Genomic DNA, 23,487 nt, shown 5'->3' with positions numbered 1-23,487 from the left:
CAAACGATAAGCGGTAGTGCGGTTAAACAGCATTCACCAGGAAAGCTACAGATTTTAACATCTGCTGTGAAAAGGGGACTCGGGGAAAGCCGGTCACCAGTTAACAGGGAAACCAGTTTAATCCAAAACACCGTGGCCCAGAGACCTCCCGATACTCGGAGCGGGTCGCTGCCAGTCGAGTCAAGTCGAGTAAGGCTGAGGAGGAATTAGTGGAAAAGTGCCATTAGTCTGCTGGGAGAATTTCATTGTGCCAAGTTTCTTTCTTTGGTCTCTTCATGGTCCTATTTCACCAGAATAAACTCAGAATCAGAATAAACTATTGTTATCGTTCACTCACACACCTGCGTGATAGCTCAAACAAATTTGCCCCTCCGCCTCCTCAGGAATAAAAAGGACATGTAAAAACATCACTTGTTAGTAATACTTTCTCTCTTTCTTAGTGTCTGTTTTCTGTTTCTTTCTCTTCTCTGACAGTAGAACTGGAAGTTCTGTCCCTTTCTCTCTTTCTAACATCCAACCAGAGCAGCAGGAAGTCTGACCCGACAGCTTTCTTCTTGTTTGAAGAGTTCTTCTTTCCACTGTCTCCTGCTGCTCATGTGGAACAGCCATGATTTCAACGGCTCTGCTGTTATTGGTGCTGTATAACTAAAATTGAATTTAATTGAATATTCCTACAGCTGCACTTTGTATAAACTCACTCATTCCACACAGGCACACAAGCAATAGTCATGTCTGAAAGTAAAGAAGGAAGAAGCAAACATCATTTCAGGTCGGGTTGACTTCTATGGCCAATGACCATTGACTAATATAATATCATGCATGTGTAGAATTCATCGCATTATTAGTTTTATCCAATTTGAAGCATTTTGTGTATGTAAGGTGCTATACAAAGAAAGTATCATCATCATGACCCGTACATTTTGTGTCTCTGAGTCACCTCAGGGTCTCCTCCCAATGGAACGTACCTGGTAAAACTCTGATGACAGACCAGCAGGGGGCGTCCTGATCAGAGGAATCTCCTCAACTGGCTGTGGAGGAGCAGCAGCTCCATAGAGTCTCTGCATGGAAGTTCTGTTTTCCTCTTGACAATCATCCCCTCTGTTCTGGTTTTCTTTCTGTAGCTGTTGTCGTGCACAGTAACACTGCTGAGCAATTGCAAATGTCAGTGACTAATAATCCGCTATTATGTCGGTATGCTTGAGGTCAGTAAAGCTACGGTCTGTCAACGGAGCACAGTCACAAGCAGGTTTGCCCTCCCTGTTCATGTAATTAAGCAGTTCAAAGTCCACGTCTTCCTCTTCCCGCTGAGCCAGCCCTCCGATACTGGGATGATACTGAGCGGTTCAATGAACTGTAATAAAAGCTCCTCAGTGCTGTTGAAGTTAGCGTGAGGACTGTTGAAATGTCTGGTTTAACAGTGTAACATCAGCAGTCATCACTGCCATTACTGTAGAAGTTGCTTCCTGGATCTATGTCCTGTTTGTATGTTTATCCGAGTCCTCGGTCAGAGGTCATGTGCGTAGATGAGTTCGCTCTTGAAGTTGCTCTACCAAAATCCACACTTTAAGTTGTTGGTGTACATCATCTAATACGTGTATTTTCAGCATTTAAATTTTGTGGGATGTCCTCTGGTTTTTTGACGGAAACTCCTGAACTATCCCAAAGCGTTGTACACAAGATCCCGTTTGTGGACTCAATCTCGATTCCCACTGTGAAAAACAATCAACGACTAGTTTCTCAACATTTCAGACTTTTCTCGTGGCTTGACGACTCTTTCCTTGAGAAAGTCGGGCCGTTTTTCTGGGCTCAAGCCGTCAAATGTTGATATTTTCACTTGATCTGCTGTGAAGCCATCTTTTATATCCCAGAAATCCTTGCGAGCAGACTTCGAATATGACGTCAGTTAGTGAAGCACACGCAGATTGATGGCTGCAAATTCCGGTTTGTTGGTAAACATATCGACATTGCTGTGATTGATTTTGGTTAACTGGGTGGAAATTTGTGGAAATGAGTGGTCATGGTTCTTTTTTTGGTGTTTTGGTTTATTTTCTGTGCAGAAGTGATACTGTCATGGGAAGCATATTTTGCTGGTACCTGCCACTTCTCTGGCGTGTCGCTCAGTTTGATGAAGATCTTGCAGTTTGAGGTCGAGACTGGATCGTTCCTCTACCTTGGTCAGTTCATTGTTCATTGATGTAAAATAAATGTGAAATGGATTTCCCTTATGTAGCAGTCCCAAAGCACCTTACACTGTTGAATCCATTCACCCATTCAACGCATGCTCGATCCACCCACTGAGAGTGGTTTGGGGTTCAGTGTCTTGCTCAAGGACACGTCGGCAAGTGGACATGTAAGCATTTGCTCTTTCTTCAGCAGCAGTGCTTTCTGTTAACAGACCTCGTGATGACACGCAGTGTGTCATTGTTCCGTGACAAGCCTTCATGGTGCCACGAGCTCCACCTCTACCTGCTTGGACTGGAGGAAAGACGCCACCTGTCGCTCCACAGAGTCCGACACCGGCTCGCCTGCCTCGGCGTCCTCATCCGCTGCCATCGCTGGTGCACTAGAGTGTTGATAACAATGTCAATCCTCCAGGTGTACTGCTCCAGGACTGTCTCAGAAATAGAGGAATATTTTGGAGTTGAACTGTTTTTATATCCTATGTTTAGTGTTTATGCTTCTCTGATACCAGAAAACACATCAGACTTTTTTTTTTTTTTTTATATCCTGAAGTCATTCTGAAAGCTAATCTATTGTAATGTGACTGTGTGAAAACACACTGGTGATCAACAAGGAGAAAAAACAGGCAGTAACTTCTCCACTGAGTCAGATGAAGTTGAATAATCACTGTCGGGAAGAAAGTTTCTGTAGATTGGCACACACCCCTAAATTCCTGTAGCAGGCCAAACCAGTCTGATCACACACACACACACACACACACACACACACACACACACACACACACACACACACACACACACACACACACACACACACACACACACACACACACACACACACACACACACACACACACACACACAGCTTCCGATTTTATGATTGCAGACGCACACTTGAAGTCGTCTCGCGCAGCCAGTGAGACACCGGTGAACTCACACTCACACTCTCACACACGCTCACACAGGAAAACACAGAAGTGTTGTTACAGGCGCAGACCATCAAGGTAAGAGAAAGTATTTTCTTCATGGATTGTGTGTCGGATCGTTTCAGTTAGTTAGTTAGTTAGTTAGTTCCTTTTACAATCCACAAATCTAAAGGTCAATGGTTTGATTTGGTTGGAGTACGTTAAGAAGATACTGCAAAGAAGTTCTTGTTAATCCCAGTGTGTGTGTGTGTGTGTGTGTGTGTGCGTGCGCATAAGAAATGAATCATGTAAAGCTCATTGAAGCACGTCAAGCAATAATATGTATTTATGTAAATCACATTTATTGTAATTAAAGTTTGTTTATTAATTTTACTCTTAATTCAGTACCAGGACTAGCACCAGGTTCAGTTAAATGTCAGGATCAGGATCAGTCAGATTGATGGAAGATAATTGGTTGCATAACATATGACACATTTATGCTGCAACGTTTTAAAAGCAATGTCCGTTTACACGGTAATGACAGAAATGCTCATACCTATGTAGTGTTCCTGTCGGGCCAGTAGTGGGTGCTTTGATAATAAAACTGCAGACATGGGAACACTAGGAAGAGTACACTGTAAATATCGACGCTCATTTAAACTGTCTTTTTTCATCACTTTGGTCGACTTGATATCGGCTGTTTGTTTGTAAGAAAAAACAAAAATGTGTCTCCATATTTGATCCAGATGATGGCCGAGGAAATGTTCACTTTATTCGAGATACACCTGGAAATTCAGGATTGAACAGCACACACCACATTCACTTTTAACTCTTAGTTCTTCTCGAGCATGTCCAGAACCATTTATGACGACCATAGTGCGCATGAGCAATAGCAGCACTTCAGAAAAGCTCAGTTTTCCCTGCTCACACAGATCATTTTCAAAAGCTTCCACCTTGAAACTGTTTTGAAAAAGTTCAGTTTTGAGTGGCTCTTTAAACTGTTGTAGTGTAAAAGGATGCCCATAACACAACAAGAGCTTTCCGTAAACAGGACCAAATTTTTCCCACTTCTTCTTCTCAGATGGCTCCTCCTCCTCCCCCTCGACCGCCACCTCCCGTCCCAAACCCTCGAGGTTGCTACTCGAGGAACAGCCAGAGCTCCGTCCCCTCTCAAGACAGGTGAGCTCACCTGGAGGGAGAATCAGATCGCTGCAGACTAGTAACATCAAAGATCGAGGGTCAGGGATCATTGTAACCTATTGTCTTTCAGACAGACGATCATTGACAATCCACATCCTGCTGTTTCCAATGGAGTCCACCTGAACACAGGTAGCACACACACACACACACACACACACACACACACACACACACACACACACACACACACACACACACACACACACACACACACACACACACACACACACACACACACACACACACACACACACACACACAACGTTGTTGTCCTTTTTAACCAGGTCAGTGAGAACTGAGTGGAGGACAAGGGAGGGCAGCTTTCTAATCTTCTTTGTGAGTCTGGTAAACAAATTCCAGGATGTTTCCGTCTATCATAGGAAGCTTCGCATGTTGCTGTAGCTTGAGGTGGGAGGTCCTGAGGTCTGCCTGATTGAAATGAGAAACCCATGTGGATCTGCTGTTTTGTTGCATAAATGATCGCTCATTCACAGGGAATGTAACATGTATTTGTTACAGCTCCGTGACTGTAACATGGTTGTTACAGCTCAGTGACTGTAACACGTTTGTTACAGATCAGTAAATATAAAATGTACTGCTCACTGACTGTAACATGTTTGTTACAGATCAGTGAATGCAACATGTTTTATTACCGATCAGTGACTATAACATGTTACTGCTCAGTGAATGTAACATGTTTGTTACAGGTCAGTGAATGTAACATGTTTGTTACAGCTCAATGAATGTAACATGTTTGTTACAGGTCAGTGAATGTAACATGTTTGTTACAGCTCAATGAATGTAACATGTTTGTTACAGATCAGTGAATGTAACATGTGTTTGTTACAGCTCAGTGGATGTAACATGTTTGTTACAGTTGAGTGAATGTAACATGAGTTTGTTACAGATCATTGAAGGCCTCACTGCGAATATTGACTTCCGAGCTGGACTAAAGGCGAATTTACACTTTCAGAGTCATATTACCCAATCCCGATTTTTTTTCTGAAGCAGGAAAAAGATGCATTCATTCAGATATTCTGAGATCATATACAGGCATCGTTCAAATGAGGAAAGAATTCAAATCTGTATCGGATGCGCTCCAATGTGACAGCCGTTTCCGGGCTGATCAGATTTCTTAGCATTGCATCTCTAACGTCATCAAATCCAGGACTATCTGGATAATTTTGCATGAGCAATGTTTATGATGTTGTTGCCAAGTTTCATCGCAACAATCAGATATGGGCCACTTGATAACATATGTTTCACCACACGGCCAAAAAAATCTGATTCAGGCAGCAAATCCGCAATGTGAATGCAACCTAAACGTTTCATCAGAAACAACCTGAGTGAAGCTGCACTGAGATTAAACTGCTCAGATCTAAAAATCCTTGGAGAAACATTCAAAATGAACACTTTCTTCAACCTCTGAGTCATGTTCAAACCTTAGATGAGGTTATTTTCATTCTATGTGTTTCCACAGAGAACCGGTTTGTTCCAGCAGGTGAACACTTGTCACGCACAAAAAAAACAAAAACCCCTCTGATTATCACAAACCAGTTTGTCCTCTGACGTCTGATTGGAGCAGAAAGTCCACACTGAGGAAGAAAATACACATAACACACAGCTGCCAACAACAACATTATATAAACTGTTAACATGGATAACATCTTCTATAGCCAGCAGCTGTAAACATTAACACAATTGACTGTAAACAACATTTTGAAACATTTAATTGTGAACATCAAAAGTAAATACTTTACTGTAAAATCGACTGTGAATTATTAACATTTAATCTTAACAATTTTACTATAAACCTCAGCTCTTGACATTATTTTCATCGCCAAGAAGGTTTTAAAATCACCTGTGTTCATCTGTTTGTCTGTTAACAAAATATGTCAAAAACTAATGAGCGAAGCTTCATGGAAATTGGTACACATGTGCATTTTGATTGAAGAACTCATTAAGTTTTGGTGGTGATCCATATCAAATCCTGGGTTCTAAATCACGGCGGAGGTCAGAAATCTGTGATTGCTCTTGCATTGCTAAAGTGTAACCCTCCCATATTATACAGTTTTTCAACAATTTCACATAGTTATCAGAGGTCAAACAATATTGTATTCATTACCCAAAACCAGCCTTTGTCCTGTGTGTTTGGATGTAGACTGATTGCTCAATAGAGAGCATTGCTTTACAGATCAGATGCAATATTCGTGTTACACATGGAAAGTACCAATTAGTTGAGATTCCTTATGAAATTGAAGCTTTAATAGTTGTATTTCTTGTATTTCTTTGTTGTTACAATTGGTTCAGTGTTGTCATAATGCAGTATGATAAGGGCAATAAAAACAGCTGATAAGCTGAAAAAGATATTAAATACCTTGGGCAGTGATACACACACGACTAATGTAGTACCTACAATGACTTCATTACTAGTAGATCACAGTGTTTATGTCATGTAAACAAAAATAATGCGGTGGTTTTACTCTCGATATCAAGATTTACTGAAATGTAGAGTATTTTCGTGTTTGTTCGTATACCACTTGCCTAACAAACTAAAGATAAGTTTACGGCTGTGTACTTAGTAGTCTTAGTAGTACTTAGTCTTAGTAGTACTTCGTAGTATTAAGCTGGATTCTTGAAAACAAGCTAAACTGAGAAAACAACACTGATGAAAGACACACAGAGTGTTGTTGCATTGTGATACACTGGCAGTCTCAGTGGGGTTTTATTAATTGTCTCCTTCAATTGTAAAATACAGACCAGGCATGTGTCAATACACTCAGCAATATCTACCCATGTGGTCACTTCATCAGGATAACATTCATGATGGCATCGCCTTGCCTTAGAATGAAGCCTTTGTTCACCAGGACCTGGTGTATGACGAATAATAGTGAATATTCACCACAACAATCCGGTACAGCGACTGATTTACTGCAGCTGTCTGCACCAATCTGTGCCTAATCTTACGAATAACAACCCGAGATAACTCCTCCACCTGGGGAAGGTTACCCCCCTTCTATCTAGAGAGGGCATGCCATCCAGGTCCATGAGAGAACCATGGACTCAGATTTGGAAGTGCTGATCCACATCAAAACTGCTTCACACTCAGCAGCAAGAAGTTCCGATGAACGCTGAAGGCCCTCATATAAACACCCACCTGTCGAAAATCAACTGTAAACATTCACTTGAGACTCTTGATGGACTCTTGATGGCCTTCTCTCATGTCACTTGACATTAGTTCTTTTTTTTTTATCACATTTTCTTTATTTTTGTGAGTTTCTGTGTGTTTCTTATTGACTTGCCAGTTTGGCGATAATGATTTTTTGCTGCTGTATGCTGCTGTTTGATGTTGGACAAGAAGGGGATCAGCTCTCAGCTCAGTCGGTATGAGAGTGCATTCGCATCGTACAGTGTTGGAGCTCAGGCTGACCAGTGATCGATTGCCCTCCTTGTCGATGCCTCTCAGTTAAAGTGGATCCAAACAACGACAGGATTGAGAAGAAGGGTGAGAAATGGTGTCTGGAGAAATGGAGGGAGGCTTCGAAGAACTCAGGAAGAGGACGAAATACGTGACAAGGCAGACAAATTTAGTAAAAGCAGTCTGTTTATAGTCGAGAGAGGCACACGGGAAATAACAGGGACAGTCCAGGATTTGGTAAAAAGCAAGCGAGGGCATGGTACAAAGATAACAACGCATGAAAGGAGACCCAGGTGCTCGTTCAGACATGTAGGACAAACTCTCAGGACTCAGGAGGGTAAACATGTACAGATCGGGTGATCAGAGAGTGGTAGCACAGAGGAGCAAACAAGGGCGGCATCACAAACACAACTTGTCTACTCAGATGGCACGTCCAGCTTTCACAGTTGATCAGTTAAGAAGAACATAAGTGACAGTGTGAGCATGCAGGAGTATTCACCTGAGAGATTTACATGCATTATTGCTTGTGTTCTCCATGTACTGATTGGATGAAGCTAAAAGGATAAAGGATAAAGCACAAACTTAAAATCACACACAGATACATGGATGCGACGGACAGACGACGGACACACGCAACACACACTTTCACAAATATGACACATTTTGCAGAAGACACACACCTACTACAGAGAGACAGAATATCAGTGACATGTAAAGGTGAAATATAACTAGAGTGAGAAAGAGGAAACGCCCAGTGCAGTAAAAGGTCTCTCAGCAGTCTAAGCCCAAAGCAGCTTAACTAGAAAAAGGTCCAGGTTGAACTGAACCACTGACTGTACGAAGACGCTACATCGTTGTTGGCCACGTAGCTAATGATGATACTATTGTCACTGTGTCCTCAGATGAAGCTCCGCCTCCCTCCAGCATGCCCACATTGGAAAGTGTCACTGACATCATCATCAGCAACATCCCATCATTAGCTGGAATTGCTGCCACCATTGGTGGCTCCGCCAACTCAGACCCCGCCGTCCCGTCGGCCCCCGCAGCCCCGCCAACGTTAGACAGCATCTCCGACATCATCTCAACTAACATCCCTTTTCTAGCCGATGCAGCAAGCATTACGGCCAACCCCAGTGCTCCGGCGTTTGACCCCGCCCCCTCTGACAAACCTGCAGCTAACACACCTGTGGCTAACACACCTGTGGTTAGCGCACCTGTGGCTAGCGCACCTGTAGCAGGTTCAGGTGCTGCTAGCTTTGACAGAGTAGTTAGCTCACTTGCCAACATACCGGGTTTAGCAGAGGTCCTTGCAGCTAGCCCAGCAGCTAGCCCAGCAGCTAGCGCCTCTCCATCGGCTCCACACCCTCCCGACGACACGCCCAGCGCTCCGGAGGATGCTCACACTGGTTCATCACCACGTGTCCAATCAGGTATCTGCCATCGGTTTGTCCTTGGTCTGTCCTCAGTGTGACTTCAAGCTGTCTTTGGTGTGTCATCAATCTGTTCTCAGTCTATCATCAGTCTGTCCGTGGTCTAAGTTGGCTCTCTTTTGTCATTAGTTCCAGACTTGACGCGTCTCGCCAGTAAAGAGGAGGACTCATATATCAAAGTGTTGTCTTCTTGGACGAATCAAGAAGGAGCTGACACAGAGTCCTCCAATGAGGAAGAGGATGCAGGGACAAGCCCCGCCTCTCAAAGAAAGGATGGACCAGTGCAGGAAGTTCCAGCTTCACACAGGTACACTTCAATATATATATATATATATATATATATATATATATATATATATATATATATATTGTATACAAACAAGCACTGCTGGCTCTCTCACACACACACACTGCAGTTTGTTTCTGATCTTCAAACGTGTGTGTGTGTGTGTGTGTGTGTGTGTGTGTGTGTGTGTGTGTGTGTGTGTGTGTGTGTGTGTGTGTGTGTGTGTGTGTGTGTGTGTGTGTTCACAGCACCTCGTCCAATCAGCCCAGTGATGTGATCTCAGTGCCGCTGGCCCCGCCCCGCAAAGGCAGCAAAATAGGGAAGCCTGAGAGGCAGAAAATCCCCAGGTAATGAGACATTACTGTCCCCTGGTGGTCATAGGGTAACATCACTGCCTGTCTATGGTCAGAGAGTAACATTACTGCCCACTGGTGGTCAGTGAGTGTGAAGACATGTTTGCTTTGCAGGGCAGCGACCATCCGAGTGTCACGGAAGAAAGGAGGGAACAGGATATCACCTGTTCAGAGTGCAGTGGTACGAGCCAGCTGGCTAGATATGTGGAAAGGTTTCAGGTAACAGCCACGCATACAACTGTGTCACTGCATACAACTGTCATACATTTTTGGGCATGTTTACATGACAATGCTTAAAACAAGAGCGCATTGTTTTCCTGTTTTCATTTCAGAATACTTTTGTGTTTAAACGGCAACGTTCTGAAAATGACGTCCGTTTACACAGAAATAGCAAAAACACTGAAAATTATGGAGTTTTCATGTAGCGCCTCTAGTGGGTGCTGTTTTTGACTGTCAATGACAAAAGTCCCAGGAGAAGTTGGACTGGGAGTAATGACACTCTTGGAGGTCACCTTTGTTGTTATTGTCTATCTACTGAGCATGTGCAGGACAACTACTACAACTGTGGTGCATGTGTGCAATAGCAGCGTATTTCCACAACGACGTGGTGTTTTTAGTATTTAAGAGCACCGTTTTGTAAACAGTCCCCCAAAATGCAACAGAAGTCTTGTGGTTTCACTTGAAATCATTGTCGTGTTAACGGGCCCTTAGACGTGTACTCCTGTGTAAACCCGCCGCCTCACTGTGTAAATGAGTCAACACAGACAATAGAGGCGGTAGGAATGTACAGTGTCGGTTGCATCAATGACAGAAAGATGTCTTCTGTCTTTCTTTGACAGACACTCGGTTTTCTGGGTCACTCTGGACGGACAACTGATGTCTCTGTGGAAGAAACGCAACGTAAGACGTCGGTCACCTCCACACTTGTTTCACTGTGTTCATCTGCCTCAATGCACACAACTGCCCCTCTGTCTGAATGTGTCTGCTTCAGTGGTGTGAAAGGTGTGTTTGTTTTGTTGGACAGGACCGGTTCAGTGAGCTGCTGTTCCATGTTTCCAGCATCACGAGAGTGAAAAGACAGGACAAAGGCAGATTTTCTGTTTACTTCAAAAAGAAACACTACGACTTCATGGCTCACAATGAGGGTAAGAACTTTACTCTGATAGACTTTACTGCTCTCTGTTGCACTCTACTGCACTATATTTCCTCTTTTCTATGTTTTTCAGAGGTTGGAGAAGGTTGGGTATCGTCTCTGCTGGCATGCCGAGGCCAGCAAAGCCCTGCTTCCTCAGAACTGCATGGACCAATCACAATCAAGGACCCTCGCAGCCGCGCCTATGCTGCTGTCTGGGGTCATGACCTTTGGATTTACCCGAACAAAGAGAGCTTCCAGCTTGGTGTAGCCTCCTTTGCAATCCCCCTGAATGTAGCGTCAGTCAAAAGCACAGGAAAGCACTCACTGAGCCTGACCACCCCGTACAAGAAACTGAAGTACGCACCCGTCTATCTGCTCCCTTGTCCGTCTGTCTCGTCCTGTCAGACTTTCTCTCCTGCTGCTGTTCATTTGGTTGTGAGGGCTGGCTTCCAATCACAGGTTTGTTTTGACATCCTGTCCTGTCTGTGGCTCTGTTACTTCCTGCAGCCTGTCTCTTGATTCATCGAAGGAGCTTTCCGTCTGGTTGGAAAGTCTGTCCACCACCATCCACAACGCTCTGTCCTGTAGCCAGGTGACGCAGCGTCTCTGGAAGAACCCCCACAACAAAGTGTGTGCTGACTGCGGCGCCACGGATCCTGACTGGGCGTCCATCAACCTGCTGCTGGTGATCTGCCACGAATGTGCTGGTCATCACCGAGCTCTGAGCAGCAACCTGTCCAAAGTACGAAGCCTCACCTTGGACACCAAGGCCTGGACCGAACCTCTGCTGCAGGTGAGGGGGGTAGGAACAGTTGCAGTTGGTGGTGGTGGTGGTGGTGGTGGTGGGGTTGTAAGAGTGTGGTGTCGAAAATTGTGGGTGCGTGTCGGTGTCAATAAATGCGTGGGCATTCTAACCCCCTGGACTTCCCCCCAGCTCTTTGTTGCCTACGGAAACCAGCTGGCCAATCAGGTGTGGGCTCCAGCAGTGCCGCTGCAGGAGCAAATTTGTCCAGAGGCAACGGATGAGGAGAGGTCAAACTTCATCCAGGATAAATACAGCAGGGGGCGCTACAGACGAGTACATCCTCTGAGCTCATCTCCATCCATGATGGAACAGGTGTGACGATGATGATGATGATGATGATGATGATGATGATGATGATGATGATGATGATGAAAATGAAGATGATGAATATGGCGGCGTGTTTCAGAGGCTGCTTCAGGTGGTTTGCAGTGACAATGTGGAGGAAACAATGTCTCTGATCTGTTCAGGAGTGAAGGTGAAGACCCTTTACTTTACCTTGTTGATTAACATGCCCCCCACCCCACCCCCAACACACACACACACACACACAAACACACACACACACTCACGTTTGTACCATTGTGCAGGTATGTCCATCAGACCCTCAGAGCCCCGCCCCAATCCTGCTGGCTGAGAGAGCCAATCAGGCTTTGCAGACTGAACTACTGCGTATCAATGAGTACACAGGTAACACACACACTCACTCACTCACTCACTCACTCACTCACTCACTCACTCACTCACTCACTCACTCACTCACTCACACACACACACACACACACACACACACACACACACACACACACACACACACACACACACACACACTGTAGTAGCATAGGTGTGAAACTCACCTGTCTGTGTGTTCAGAGGTTCCTCCATACCAGCCCCAGTCAGTCAGTAGGAGACACGACTCCTCTCGCTCAGGTAAGTGGATAAGGTGGATTCAGTGATACTTGCACTGTTCTCATGCACTTGTGTGATGATCACTGTGTGTGTTTGGTCCCTGTCCAGGTGAAGAGGAGGAGGAGCTTCATGGTAAACTGGAGGATGATCGTTTCCTGTTCTCGTTAGAGAACGACTCAGCAGCTTGCGATGTTCTCGACCTGCGAGAAGTTCGCTCAGTCTTCCTGAGAGATGGGTAGGCACACACAACTGATACTGTTGGGGTTCATTTTGTTTCCCTGTTGTCTCCCGGTCGGTTTGGGTCACTAGATTCGCCCTGGTGTCTCCAGATGTTGTCTGGTGATTGGTTCGTCGTGATTGTTCCTTTCTGTGTTTCCTGGTATATCCAGGTGTTTGTTTACGTTTCCCTGGACGTCGTTGTTTCTGATAGCTGCAGCGTTGTTTTCAGACCGTCGCAGGAGTTTGAGCTGGTGACGCTGAGCGGCAACCTGATCTGTAATGCTGACGACAGGGATGGGCTTCTGGAGCACCTGAGCCACATCCTGAAGGTACCTGATAAAACGCTCACAGCTGATTGGAAGATAAGATGATCAAGTGACAACCCCCCCTCCTTTCCTCAAACAGGTCATTCTCCCAGGGGGCGTGTCTTATGCAGAAGTGGGCGGTGCATCAGCAGTCAGTAAGGTGTTTGTGGTTGGAGTGGGTGGGGCCTCACACCATTCAGATGCATGGTCACTGCTATGGGAGGATGAAGTGAGCATCTACCCCATCCACAGAGGTTCGCAGGACATCAAGCGGATCCAACTGAGCATGCTCAGTCACCATGGTAACCTGCATATAGATCAGGAGGCACAACTTTGGTCTGTGATTGGTCCAGAAAAGTATTCCTGATGTTTTCTTCTTTTAGAAATGGATCCATCTGAAAACATCGTCACTCTGTCAACGGCAGACAAGTGAGCAGCATATAACTTTATTCTGATTGGCTGAATCAGCATCAGCATGTTTGCATGACGTTCCAGTTCAAATTACTTTCCGTGTCCTCAGGAGTGTGTCGCTGCGTTTTCAAGATCATTACAGTTGTAAGACCTGGTTCCAGCACCTGGAGAAGGCTCTGGCCAATCCGAAAACAGCTCCACAGCATCCTCCAGCAACCAATCAGAAAACAGCTCCACAGCATCCTCCAGTAATCCATCAGAAATCAGCTCCACAGCTTCTCCCAGCAGCCAGTCAAAGCTCGTCTCGTCAGAGTCTATACCCGGTGATCGACGCAGGGTCCAGTGGGTCGGTGCCGCCTGCCATCGAGCGCTGCATCTCCCACATCACGGCTTTCGGTCAGTTCACAGGAACACTGAGCTCATGCGTCTGGAGCACTGAGTTCATAACACTGCAATGTCCATGAGAAACATTAGAAACAGTGTTCGAATGAAGCGATGCAACATCGGGAAGGCTTTCAGAGGAAGGAAAGGTGCAGGAAGGTGTATTCAAGCATGTTCAGATGACTTCAGGTGGATGCAGGTGCTTATAGGTGTTTGGCACTCAGAGATTTTCAGGTGTGTTCAGGTTAACGTAAGTGTCTTCGAGTACTTTCAAAAGATATCAGGTGAGAGCAGCAGTAGCGATGGTTGCTTGTTAGGAAGCTGTTGCATCAATTGACACGAGACAGATCTGATGTATATTTATAATCTATCACAAACCCAGTGCAATTTTATACCTTCTACTGTTATCTATCTATCTATCTATCTATCTATCTATCTATCTATCTATCTATCTATCTATCTATCTATCTATCTATCTATCTATCTATCTATCTATCTATCTATCTATCTATCTATCTATCTATCTATCTATCTATCCATCCATCCATCCATCCATCCATCCATCCATCCATCCATCCATCCATCCATCCATCCATCCATCCATCCATCCATCCATCCATCCATCCATCATGTTTCAATCTTGTAGGTCTGAAGGTGGAGGGTGTATACCGGCGCTGTGGCATCACCTCCAAAGTCAACCGAATCGTGGAAGCCCTGAACACATCGCCAAAGACCGCCCCCCTGGAGAGCAACGAGCAGGGCGTGTTGGACGCAGGCTCCTCCCTCAAACAATTTGTCCGCCAGCAGCAGCCACTGGTCAGTGCGGAGCTCAGGCCGCAGTGGGTGAAAGCCGCAGGTAAGAAGTACAAGTGTCCGGCGTGTTTGGGTGATGGGCGCGATCTTACCAGTTACGCTGCTCAAATGATGGGTCCCTTATCTGAGCAGCTCAATCATATGATCGCGCAAATCACCCAAAAGAACCTTACACGAGTACACACAGATACGCTTCAGTGGATCCTCTAGTACTACTGCAGTACTCACTCTATATTCTCTACCAGTGATTTCAGATGAGGGTGAAAGGTTTAAAAAATACAGATGGCTACTACGGCAACTACCTGATGACAACCGAGCAACACTGAACGCACTGTTTGGACATTTCTACATGTAAGACACACACACACACACACACACACACACACACACACACACACACACACACACACACACACACACACACACACACACACACACACACACACACACACACACACACACACACACACACACACACACACACACACACACACACACAGTCACCTGTTTACCTATGCACTGACTCCGCCCCCTCTGTTTCAGGATCCAGGTGTTCTCACAGGTCAACAAGATGTCGGCTCATAACCTGGCTATGGTCCTGGTCCCGTCTCTGTTTCAGGGTCTGAACCAGGACCTGATCAAGCTCACCAGAGAGTTCATCATCCACCACACACTGCTGTTCCTGGTGAGCACTGAAACACACCTGAGAAGTACCTGGAACAGCCGTGAAAATCACCCGAGAGACAAAAGAGAAAACACATGAAAGATCCACCAACCCCGTGTCTTTGCAGACTCCAGACTTGGGCCAGAAGGAGGAAGAGGAGGTGAACAAGGCGGAGGAGATAGAGGAGGAGAACACCTTCCTGTGATGAAACTCAGGAACTTTATTGTTTTTTCTCGAGATGAAGTGAAAGACTTTGATTGAAATTTTTGCGACGTTTTCCAAAGATGTAAACACGTTGCTTCTGTTTCCTATTGCGACTGTTTGTTTTTTTTCCAGCTTCTGTCTGTAGTGTTTACATTCAGTTTAAAGGATCACACAAGGCTAACGTGTTCCTGTCTTGTGCAGTGGTGGCGCCCCCTGCTATGTTAGTATCAAGTCACTCTGTACAGGTGAAATGCTGGAATGTGAAATTAAAGTCTCCTGCTGTTACTGTGAGGACCCCTGCTGGCTGCCTGAAGTCACTGCCATCTGAACCTGAACAATAAAGTTATTACAGAGATGTGAGGCTGTTTGATGAAACCACAGCGGTGGTCGTCATGTCAACATGAAGCCGGCAGCTTTAGGGAAACACGTGGACAAAGAAAGGCTTTTATTTTTGATCTGCCAAAGGTTTTTAAACTCAGAAGATTACAAAGATAAATCAAAAACACGAAGTCACCATGAGGAGGTTTCTGAACTGGAGGCCTTCACGTGCTTCTCATCACAGATGTTATGTTGTCATTTATTGCAGTTGTTGGGAAACAATCAGACTGTAAACAGAAGATTAGACCAACAAATACAAATCAATAATTAGTTCTCATTAAGGGAAATGCTCATATATGATGTTGAATTTATGAATTTATGATCTGAAATGACAGAAATCCTTAAACAACAATGTACCAAAGTCCTTATGTGGTGGTGTCCTCTTCTGTTCACCGCTCGATGGTTTTTAATATTATTATCTCACCTTCTGTGAGAACTCATGATATCTGACCTTCTGAGGACTGAATGAGCTTTAAGAACTGAGGTGAACCAGGAACCAGGACTACCAATGAAAACCAGGAGAACCAGGAGAACCTGGAGAACCTGGAGAACCAGACCTCAGGATGGTTTCAGCTTGACATGAGGTCCATGTGACAGGTGGGATTGCGAGCTGTGCTGCAATCGGTGGTCACACGTAGATATCTGTCTCCGTGGAAACGGCAGGATGGCAGCTTACTGCAGAGAGAACAGAGCGCCACCAACTGGTCACTAAGTCACTTCAACTGAGTTTAACCAACACATCACCAAAGTGAAGGTCTCTCAGACACACACACACGCACACACACACACACACACACACACACACACACACACACACACACACACACACACACACACACACACACACACACACACACACACACACACACACACACACACACACACACACACACACACACACACACACACACACACACACACACACACACACACAGAGCGTACCATCATGTCCGTCCTCCTCCTGGCTGATCTTGCTCCGGTGCATCTCGACGTAAACGTTCTCCATCTGATCTGAAGTAGCAGAGCAGGTTTCTCATGAGTGTGTGTGTGTTTGTGTGTGTTTCTACCTGTGTCTGTGTGTACCTGAGATGGGGTGCCTCTTACTCATCCTCCTCTTCCTTAGGACGAAGAGTATGATGAGGAGGGGCAGCAGCAGCAGCAGGAGAGAGCAGCAGGCAGCTACAGGGGGTCCGGCGGAGCTCCGGCTGGAGTCTGAACAGAAACCAGCTGCTTTTACTTCCTGTTCCGTTTTCAGTTCTGTTCAGTAGTTCTAGCGGTGTACTCACCATCCACCCGGAGCAGGAACTCCTTTACGTACATCAGTTTGCCGCTGCTGCTGTTGAACAACTCCAGCTTGTAGTTTCCGGCGTACTCTTTGGTGATGCGGTTCAACCTCAGCGAGCCGTCTCCCACCAGCTCGCAGCGCTCGCCGTCACACTCCGACGTGTGATCAGAGTTCACCAGCAGGCGTTTGTGGGTCCAGCGCACGTCAGAGTTCTGCTCAGTGTGCAGGCCGGAGTTCAGCAGCACGCTCTCACCACTATACGCCCGCACCTCCTCGACCTTAGCTGAGGGTCAGAGGTCACATACGTGAGTACACAGTAACTGACACAAAACGGCAGCGTGTGTTTATGAGGCGACTCTGATTGAATTGTTTCAGATTCTGGGATCAGACGGTCTCGTTCACATGAACACTGAATAAAGACATCTTTCCCCTATTTTAAAGTCTTTAAATATGTTTAAAAGAATCGTTGTTTCCTGCACCGACCAGTGTTGCGTCGTTCCTGCCATCCATCTCAAAACACTGGCGTGTGTACGAGGTCACGTCATGACATCACAGGCGTGAACAAAAGCTCCGGCTGCAGGAAATAACCTGATGTGCCCTTTACATGACTGGATCATACTACACCACCATGGATTTCTGGGGTTTCTCTCTGTTAAGAGCACCTAGAAATGACTGTGTTGTATTTGGTGCTATATCAATAAATTGAATTGAATGAAACACACAAAACAAATGAAAAAAATAAAAAATCACAATATCAATCGAAAATACACTTAAAAGTACAAACACACACAGAACCTCCAAAAAATGGAACCACGCAAACACATTGATAAGAAACTGTTTGAATTGGAACTATAATAATTTAGAACCTGATAACAATAAAACAAAACTCATCAAGCAGGTTTAAACAGTGAGAAAACTACCCATAATGCTCTCGGACTGGCTCCTTATGAGTGAAAATCACTCTGTCATTTAGGGATTATATCAGGTCACTGACCCTCACTCTTCATCGCCATTATTGTCATCGTCATCATCATCGTTGTCGTCATCAGGACCGGGGTCGGCATGGCTCCGCCCCCTCAGCTGGCAGTCACTGTGAGGAGGAAATGGGCACTGTAAGTGGTTTCCTGTCTTGTCTTGAAAGTCTGTCACACAGTCCTGCCCTGCTTTCCCCAACGGTATTATTCTGGTCAGTCCTCGCAGGTGATTGGCTGATTGGCAAATGAAGTCTTGCTCCCTGACTCACAGCTGTAATGTTGGAACAGTAGCTATATGTTTATGGATCATAACTGTGACTTTACAGACTGTAGTTGCAGCTTAAAAAACACCTTGTTACATTAACTTTACAGACTTGGAACGAGTTCCATCTCTTCCATCGCACTATAAGATACGGGCAGGTGGGACTGACTCCGCCCATTTCCGTGTTCAGCAGACTGTCATCAATCACAACTCTGGAGACGACTCGTTTTAACTGAACCGAACCATCGTCATGGTGACAGTAACCATGTGAGGATGCAGTACAAAGTTTTTCCTGTAGACGCACATCGACAATAGAATAGAATAGAATAGAACAAAATAGAATAGAACAAAATAGAATAGAATAGAATAGAATAGAATAGAATAGAATAGAATAGAATAGAATAGAATAGAATAGAATAAAATAAAATAGAATAGAATAGAACAAAATAGAATAGAACAGAACAGAACAGAACAGAACAGAACAGAACAGAACAGAACAGAATAGAATAGAATAGAATAGAACAGAATAGACTACGAATCATAAACAAAACTTTGAAAGAAGAAGAACATGTTGCATCATCCAAACAATAAAATCTCACTCCGTTGGTATTTTGTTTGTTCAGTCGGTGGACGGTGCCACTCAGACTCCCGGTTACCCTGACGATCTTTACCTTCAGTGAGAAACTGGTCAGCTGATCCGACAGCAGGACCCTGAACCAGAACCCGGCAGTGGATCCGGAACAAAAGTCGTACCCGTGTGAGAGTCCTCTGGTTGAAGCCCTCCGTGAGGGATCAGACTGAGCGGCAGACACTGGAAGAGAAACTGACAACAGGAAGCGTCAGACAACCACAACAACCTGCAGCTATAATAGAAAGACCTTTTTCAAAAGATCGTCTGTTTGCTCTCACACTGTGGCACACGTTCGGTCTTCACAAAGCACCACGGTAACCAGCTGAGACTATTGGGGTCAACCGGTGAGAGCTTCTGTGCAAACGGAACGATGAAGCAGAGAAGATGTGCAGCTGGTTTATTGATTGAAAACATCACAGACACACAGAACTCTTAATGAGTAAGCCTGTGTGAGGCTTTTAACGGCTGTTTATTGAATTGTTTTGATCAGTGAGCCACAGGGAACCACACAATTTGAGAATCTGCTGACACACAGTTCTACTTCACTCAGCAACCTATTGGGGGCCGTGGTGTGGCGATCAGACTGACCTGATGGGGGCAGTGTTTGCCCCTCCGATGTTGAACCTTGAAAGCTGATTGGTTGATTCAGTCGGACAGTTTGTCCAATCAACTGCAAGCTGAAGTCCATCGAGAAACTCCACAGGCGTCAACAACATGAGCACCGGGACTAGATCTGGTCGGTGCAGCAAAAAATACCATCACCATCATTTTCACCATATTGTTCGATATCGATGTGATGCGAGTTTGAAATGGATTCTGCTAAAGTTTGACACCACCAAATGAGTGAGCAGATAAACTCATAATATAGTTATTAATATAACATTAGGTGACAAAAAGAGCAGGTTGTTTTCTCCACAAGCACAAAGCAATAATCTAATAAAGGGCAAAAACTAAATAATTTTGACCATTCAAAATACCAATGATGGAATAAATAGTAATCCAACCATAAATAAAAGACTGCTGCATAGTATGTATCCTCAATGGGTGAATATGGCGACGACACCATCCATTATACATGTTTTTGATGGCAAACTGCCAACAAATCTTTTGTTTACCTTATTGGCTGCAGTTAAAACAATATTTTCTTTTAAATGCTACTTCAATGATTTAATCACCAGACAATCAAAAAAAGTTGCAAAATGTTTGTGTTTATTACCTTGAAATGCCCAAAATCATTACATCATTGATCATTTTCACATTAGAGGTCATTACACATAAGTAAAGCAGTTGTGAGGGATGCACCGATACCAGTATCAGGTACCGGGTCCGATACTGCACAGAATACTCCGACCTGTAGTCGTGAAAGATCTCTGATAGAACCTGGCGAGTATTATGGGATGTCATCAGCTAGCAACGTCACCAGTGTGTACACAAGAGACGACGAGCGCTTTGGATTTTCTTTACATTAATGAGAATAACTAAAGTAACAGCTACGTTCAGTCACAATCTCAAGAGGAGAAAAATTGTTCGTACATCGGCAACTTAAACACATTTGGATCAGCATGTTACTGATTAGTTACACTACTCAGTGAATCCAGTAGCCCCGAGCCATGCTACATGCTACATGCTAAAGAGGTCCGGGGCTCACACACGGCAGTGGTTAGAGTGAGAATGTCTAAATACTGGCCCGGGCATTTTTCTGTGTGGAGTTTGCAAGTTCTTCACGTGTGTCTGGGTACTCTGGTTTCCTCTAACACGACAAAAAAATACCATGCACCGTGGGTCCCTGAGAAAGACCCTCTGTCCCGACCAGCTCCCAGGCTCAGTCGGTAAAGAAGTTGGTCAAAAGGGATTAATACAGTTCGATCAAAAAAACAAAACATGCTAAACATGATTGAAGTGTGACTGATAAACTCGTTAACAGCGAGCTGGAGACACAGGAAGCTCAGTCCCTCCGTCTACAGTACACATAGGGTAGTTCATATAACCACAACCCCCCCAAGGCAGCAAGACAAGGTCAGGGTGGGGTCATGGTGGGGTCAGGGTGAGGTCAGGGTGGGGTCAGGGTGAGGTCAGGGTGGGGTCATGGTGGGGTCAGGGTGGGGTCAGGGTGAGGTCAGGGTGGGGTCATGGTGGGGTCAGGGTGGGGTCAGAGCGAACGCTATGACACCAGCATACCAGAGCATCAGTTCAGTCTCAGTGTGCTACAGAACTTCACGATGTCCTCCACGGGGTCCTCCTTGGTGGTCCGCTCCACCAGGCGGCGGGCTCCTTCCTCCAGGACCCGGTAGTACTTCCTCAGCTCCTCCAGCTCACACTGATGTCGCTCCTCCAGCTGCTGGCGCTCCTGCTGGGCCTCCTCCAGCTTCTTCTCATACTTGGACTTGATGGCTTGGACCTCTTCTTCCAGTTTCTCTTCATACAGTTTTCTGAGCCGAGACTCTTTCTCAGCCAGCATCAGCACCACCTGCTGGTAGGTGTCATTAGAGTAACATCCTCCGCCGTTGGCAGACACCATGCGCTCCACCATCTGCAGCAGATCCAGGACTTGAGCCCGGTCGTTGGTCCTGCTGTTGTTGAGGAGGTGGAACCTGCGTCCGGCCTTGTCCAGGAGCTTCTGGAGCTCAGGCCCCGCCTCCTGCAGCTGTCTGTCGAAGTCAGTGGGCTCCGGGTCATCCTGGGCAAACAGGATGATGGTGTACCTCCAAGCATCCTTTCCAAACATCTCCTCCACCTGCTTCACGGCCTCCCGGTCCTCTGCTGTGAAGGGCCCCACCTTGACGACCAGCAGGATGGCGTGGGGCCCCGGCGCCGACATGTTGATGCATTTGGAGATCTCTTTCTTTATGGTGTGCGTAGGTAGTGAAGTGTCGAAGAGGCCGGGAGTGTCCACCACAGCCAGGGTCCGACCGAAGACCTCCGCCGTCTCCTTACTGCACTCACGGGTCACTGACGACGAGAGAAGACCGTGAAACACTGCGTGTGTGTGTGTGTGTGTGTGCGTGCGTGCGTGCGTGTGTGTGTTACCTGATGTAGGGCTGACTGCTGCTCTGAAGGCGTCCCTTCCCAGGATGGTGTTTCCGCTGGAGCTCTTCCCTGCTCCGGTCTTTCCCACCAGCACCAGCCTGAAATCTGCAGCAGACCCACAACAACAAGATGAATCCTGATGGGGTGTTTCGGATTAAGTGGTATCCCCTGTCGACCGGTGTGCAACTTCCTTTAAGACGGATCGACATTTGACCACTGTCATTGGACAGCAGTGGTGTTGTCTACGTGATATGCAGGTATACCCACTAGAAATGTTCCTGAATTTCAGTATAACCACCTAAAAATATGTATCAGGATGTGTTTTTTGACATAACGTTCACTTTCACATTCATATATCCGCCGGCGCTTCTCTGCGTTGCAGCTGAGGTGCACTTGAACACACAGTAATCACATGATGATGTTAAAGGAACGCAAACAGTTTTGAGATCATCACTTAAAAAGTTGAATAAAGTTGAGGTGAAGTTTGGACCATTGATGTAATTTGAGTTTGGCTGTTTGATCATCTGCTGTTCCTTCCAGAAACAAGGGCTGCTAAAGGAAGTAATTCACCAGCTGACAGGGGAGCCAGTTAATGTGAAACACTGGCCCACCCGCTCACACAGACAACAGTCATCAGACTGCATCCAGACTCTGCTCCAGGTTCTACTGGCAAACAAGCTGAGGCAGGAATGTGCTTCAACTGCAGAGGTTTCTCACCTATTATCACATCCCTGCTGAATCGCCTCCTTCTCAGTGCCACTGTTCACAGGAAACACGTTTGTTTACACAACAACAACAACAACTTGTCTGACAGAAGAAGAAAAAAATTACAGGAGCACCCCCCCCCCCCCCCCCCCCCATCTCTCTCTCTCTCTCTCTCTCTCTCTCTCTCTCTCTCTCTCTCTCTCTCTCTCTCTCTCTCTCTCTCTCTCTCTCTCTCTCTCTCTCTCTCTCTCTCTCTCTCTCTCTCTCTCTCTCTCTCTCTCTCTCTCTCTCTCTCTCTCTCTCTCTCTCACACACACACACACACACACACACACACACACACACACACACACACACACACACACACACACACACACACACACACACACACACACAGAAACTTTGTCCAAGAGCTTAAAACAAACAGAAATTCTGACCGGAGCCGTCAGCCGCCGCCATCACTGCCTTTTCGTTTCACTTCAACGCCACACACACATGCAGCTACTTCCGGTCCACAAAATAAAACTGGATTGCGGAGAGATCAAATTGAAAATAAATCGACATTTCCGCACACAAATATATTGTTCTCTGTCTGTGTGTGTGTGTCTAA

General features: G+C 45.6%; 3 protein-coding genes across 6 annotated transcripts; 1 reads left to right on the top strand and 2 right to left on the bottom strand.

Annotated features, from left to right (window-relative positions):
* Positions 1–2,931: 2,931 nt before the first annotated feature.
* LOC308122296 (arf-GAP with Rho-GAP domain, ANK repeat and PH domain-containing protein 1) lies at positions 2,932–16,357 on the top strand. 3 transcript variants are annotated; one of them, XM_080484044.1, is made up of 25 exons: positions 3,036–3,184; positions 4,167–4,264; positions 4,356–4,414; positions 8,606–9,133; positions 9,263–9,440; positions 9,668–9,766; positions 9,887–9,991; positions 10,612–10,672; positions 10,797–10,917; positions 10,999–11,263; positions 11,415–11,700; positions 11,842–12,024; positions 12,119–12,187; positions 12,300–12,399; positions 12,583–12,639; positions 12,727–12,853; positions 13,067–13,166; positions 13,243–13,444; positions 13,526–13,571; positions 13,663–13,949; positions 14,581–14,790; positions 14,993–15,098; positions 15,291–15,336; positions 15,379–15,432; positions 15,539–15,969. In XM_080484044.1, exons 2-25 carry the CDS (start codon positions 4,167–4,169, stop codon positions 15,614–15,616), a joined length of 3,465 nt encoding a protein of 1,154 aa, XP_080340170.1. In that variant the 5' UTR covers positions 3,036–3,184; the 3' UTR covers positions 15,617–15,969. The 3 variants fall into 3 exon arrangements, with proteins under 3 accessions (XP_080340169.1, XP_080340170.1, XP_080340168.1); XM_080484043.1 differs by having other exon boundaries at positions 2,932–3,184; positions 15,291–15,432; positions 15,539–16,357; XM_080484042.1 differs by having other exon boundaries at positions 3,051–3,184; positions 11,415–11,709; positions 15,291–15,432; positions 15,539–16,357.
* Positions 16,045–19,461, bottom strand: LOC308122309 (uncharacterized protein). The gene is made up of 6 exons (XM_080484063.1): positions 19,186–19,461; positions 18,273–18,368; positions 17,280–17,561; positions 17,077–17,205; positions 16,936–17,004; positions 16,045–16,668 (listed from the first exon to the last, which is right to left on the bottom strand). Exons 2-6 carry the CDS (start codon positions 18,340–18,342, stop codon positions 16,622–16,624), a joined length of 597 nt encoding a protein of 198 aa, XP_080340189.1. The 5' UTR covers positions 18,343–18,368; positions 19,186–19,461; the 3' UTR covers positions 16,045–16,621.
* Positions 19,462–20,332: 871 nt separating this feature from the next.
* On the bottom strand, positions 20,333–23,374 carry LOC308122306 (GTPase IMAP family member 4-like). 2 transcript variants are annotated; one of them, XM_080484056.1, is made up of 4 exons: positions 23,315–23,374; positions 22,890–22,931; positions 22,173–22,277; positions 20,333–22,094 (listed from the first exon to the last, which is right to left on the bottom strand). In XM_080484056.1, exons 1-4 carry the CDS (start codon positions 23,334–23,336, stop codon positions 21,331–21,333), a joined length of 933 nt encoding a protein of 310 aa, XP_080340182.1. In that variant the 5' UTR covers positions 23,337–23,374; the 3' UTR covers positions 20,333–21,330. The 2 variants fall into 2 exon arrangements, with proteins under 2 accessions (XP_080340182.1, XP_080340183.1); XM_080484057.1 differs by lacking the exon at positions 22,890–22,931 and having other exon boundaries at positions 23,315–23,368.
* Between the last annotated feature and the right edge of the window lie 113 nt (positions 23,375–23,487).

The sequence above is a fragment of the Lipophrys pholis genome (genome assembly GCF_963383615.2).
Source record: "Lipophrys pholis genome assembly, chromosome: 16".
NCBI lineage: Eukaryota > Metazoa > Chordata > Actinopteri > Blenniiformes > Blenniidae > Lipophrys > Lipophrys pholis.
The sequence above is the reverse complement of the archived record's forward strand: the minus strand, read 5'-3'. Positions and strand labels throughout refer to the sequence as shown.

Coding starts and splice junctions, on each gene's coding strand:
- LOC308122309 (XM_080484063.1), bottom strand. CDS start 18,342: ATGCCGACCCCGGTCCTGATGACGACAACGATGATGATGACGATGACA. Junction 17,206..17,279: donor GTTCCTGCTCCGGGTGGATG/GTGAGTACACCG, acceptor GTTTCTGTTCAG/ACTCCAGCCGGAGCTCCGCC. Junction 17,005..17,076: donor TAAGAGGCACCCCATCTCAG/GTACACACAGAC, acceptor CTGCTACTTCAG/ATCAGATGGAGAACGTTTAC.
- LOC308122296 (XM_080484042.1), top strand. CDS start 4,167: ATGGCTCCTCCTCCTCCCCCTCGACCGCCACCTCCCGTCCCAAACCCT. Junction 9,441..9,667: donor GAAGTTCCAGCTTCACACAG/GTACACTTCAAT, acceptor GTGTGTTCACAG/CACCTCGTCCAATCAGCCCA. Junction 11,264..11,414: donor ACCCCGTACAAGAAACTGAA/GTACGCACCCGT, acceptor TACTTCCTGCAG/CCTGTCTCTTGATTCATCGA.
- LOC308122306 (XM_080484056.1), bottom strand. CDS start 23,336: ATGGCGGCGGCTGACGGCTCCG. Junction 22,278..22,889: donor CAGCAGGGATGTGATAATAG/GTGAGAAACCTC, acceptor GGTCTGCTGCAG/ATTTCAGGCTGGTGCTGGTG. Junction 22,095..22,172: donor AGCAGTCAGCCCTACATCAG/GTAACACACACA, acceptor TCTCGTCGTCAG/TGACCCGTGAGTGCAGTAAG.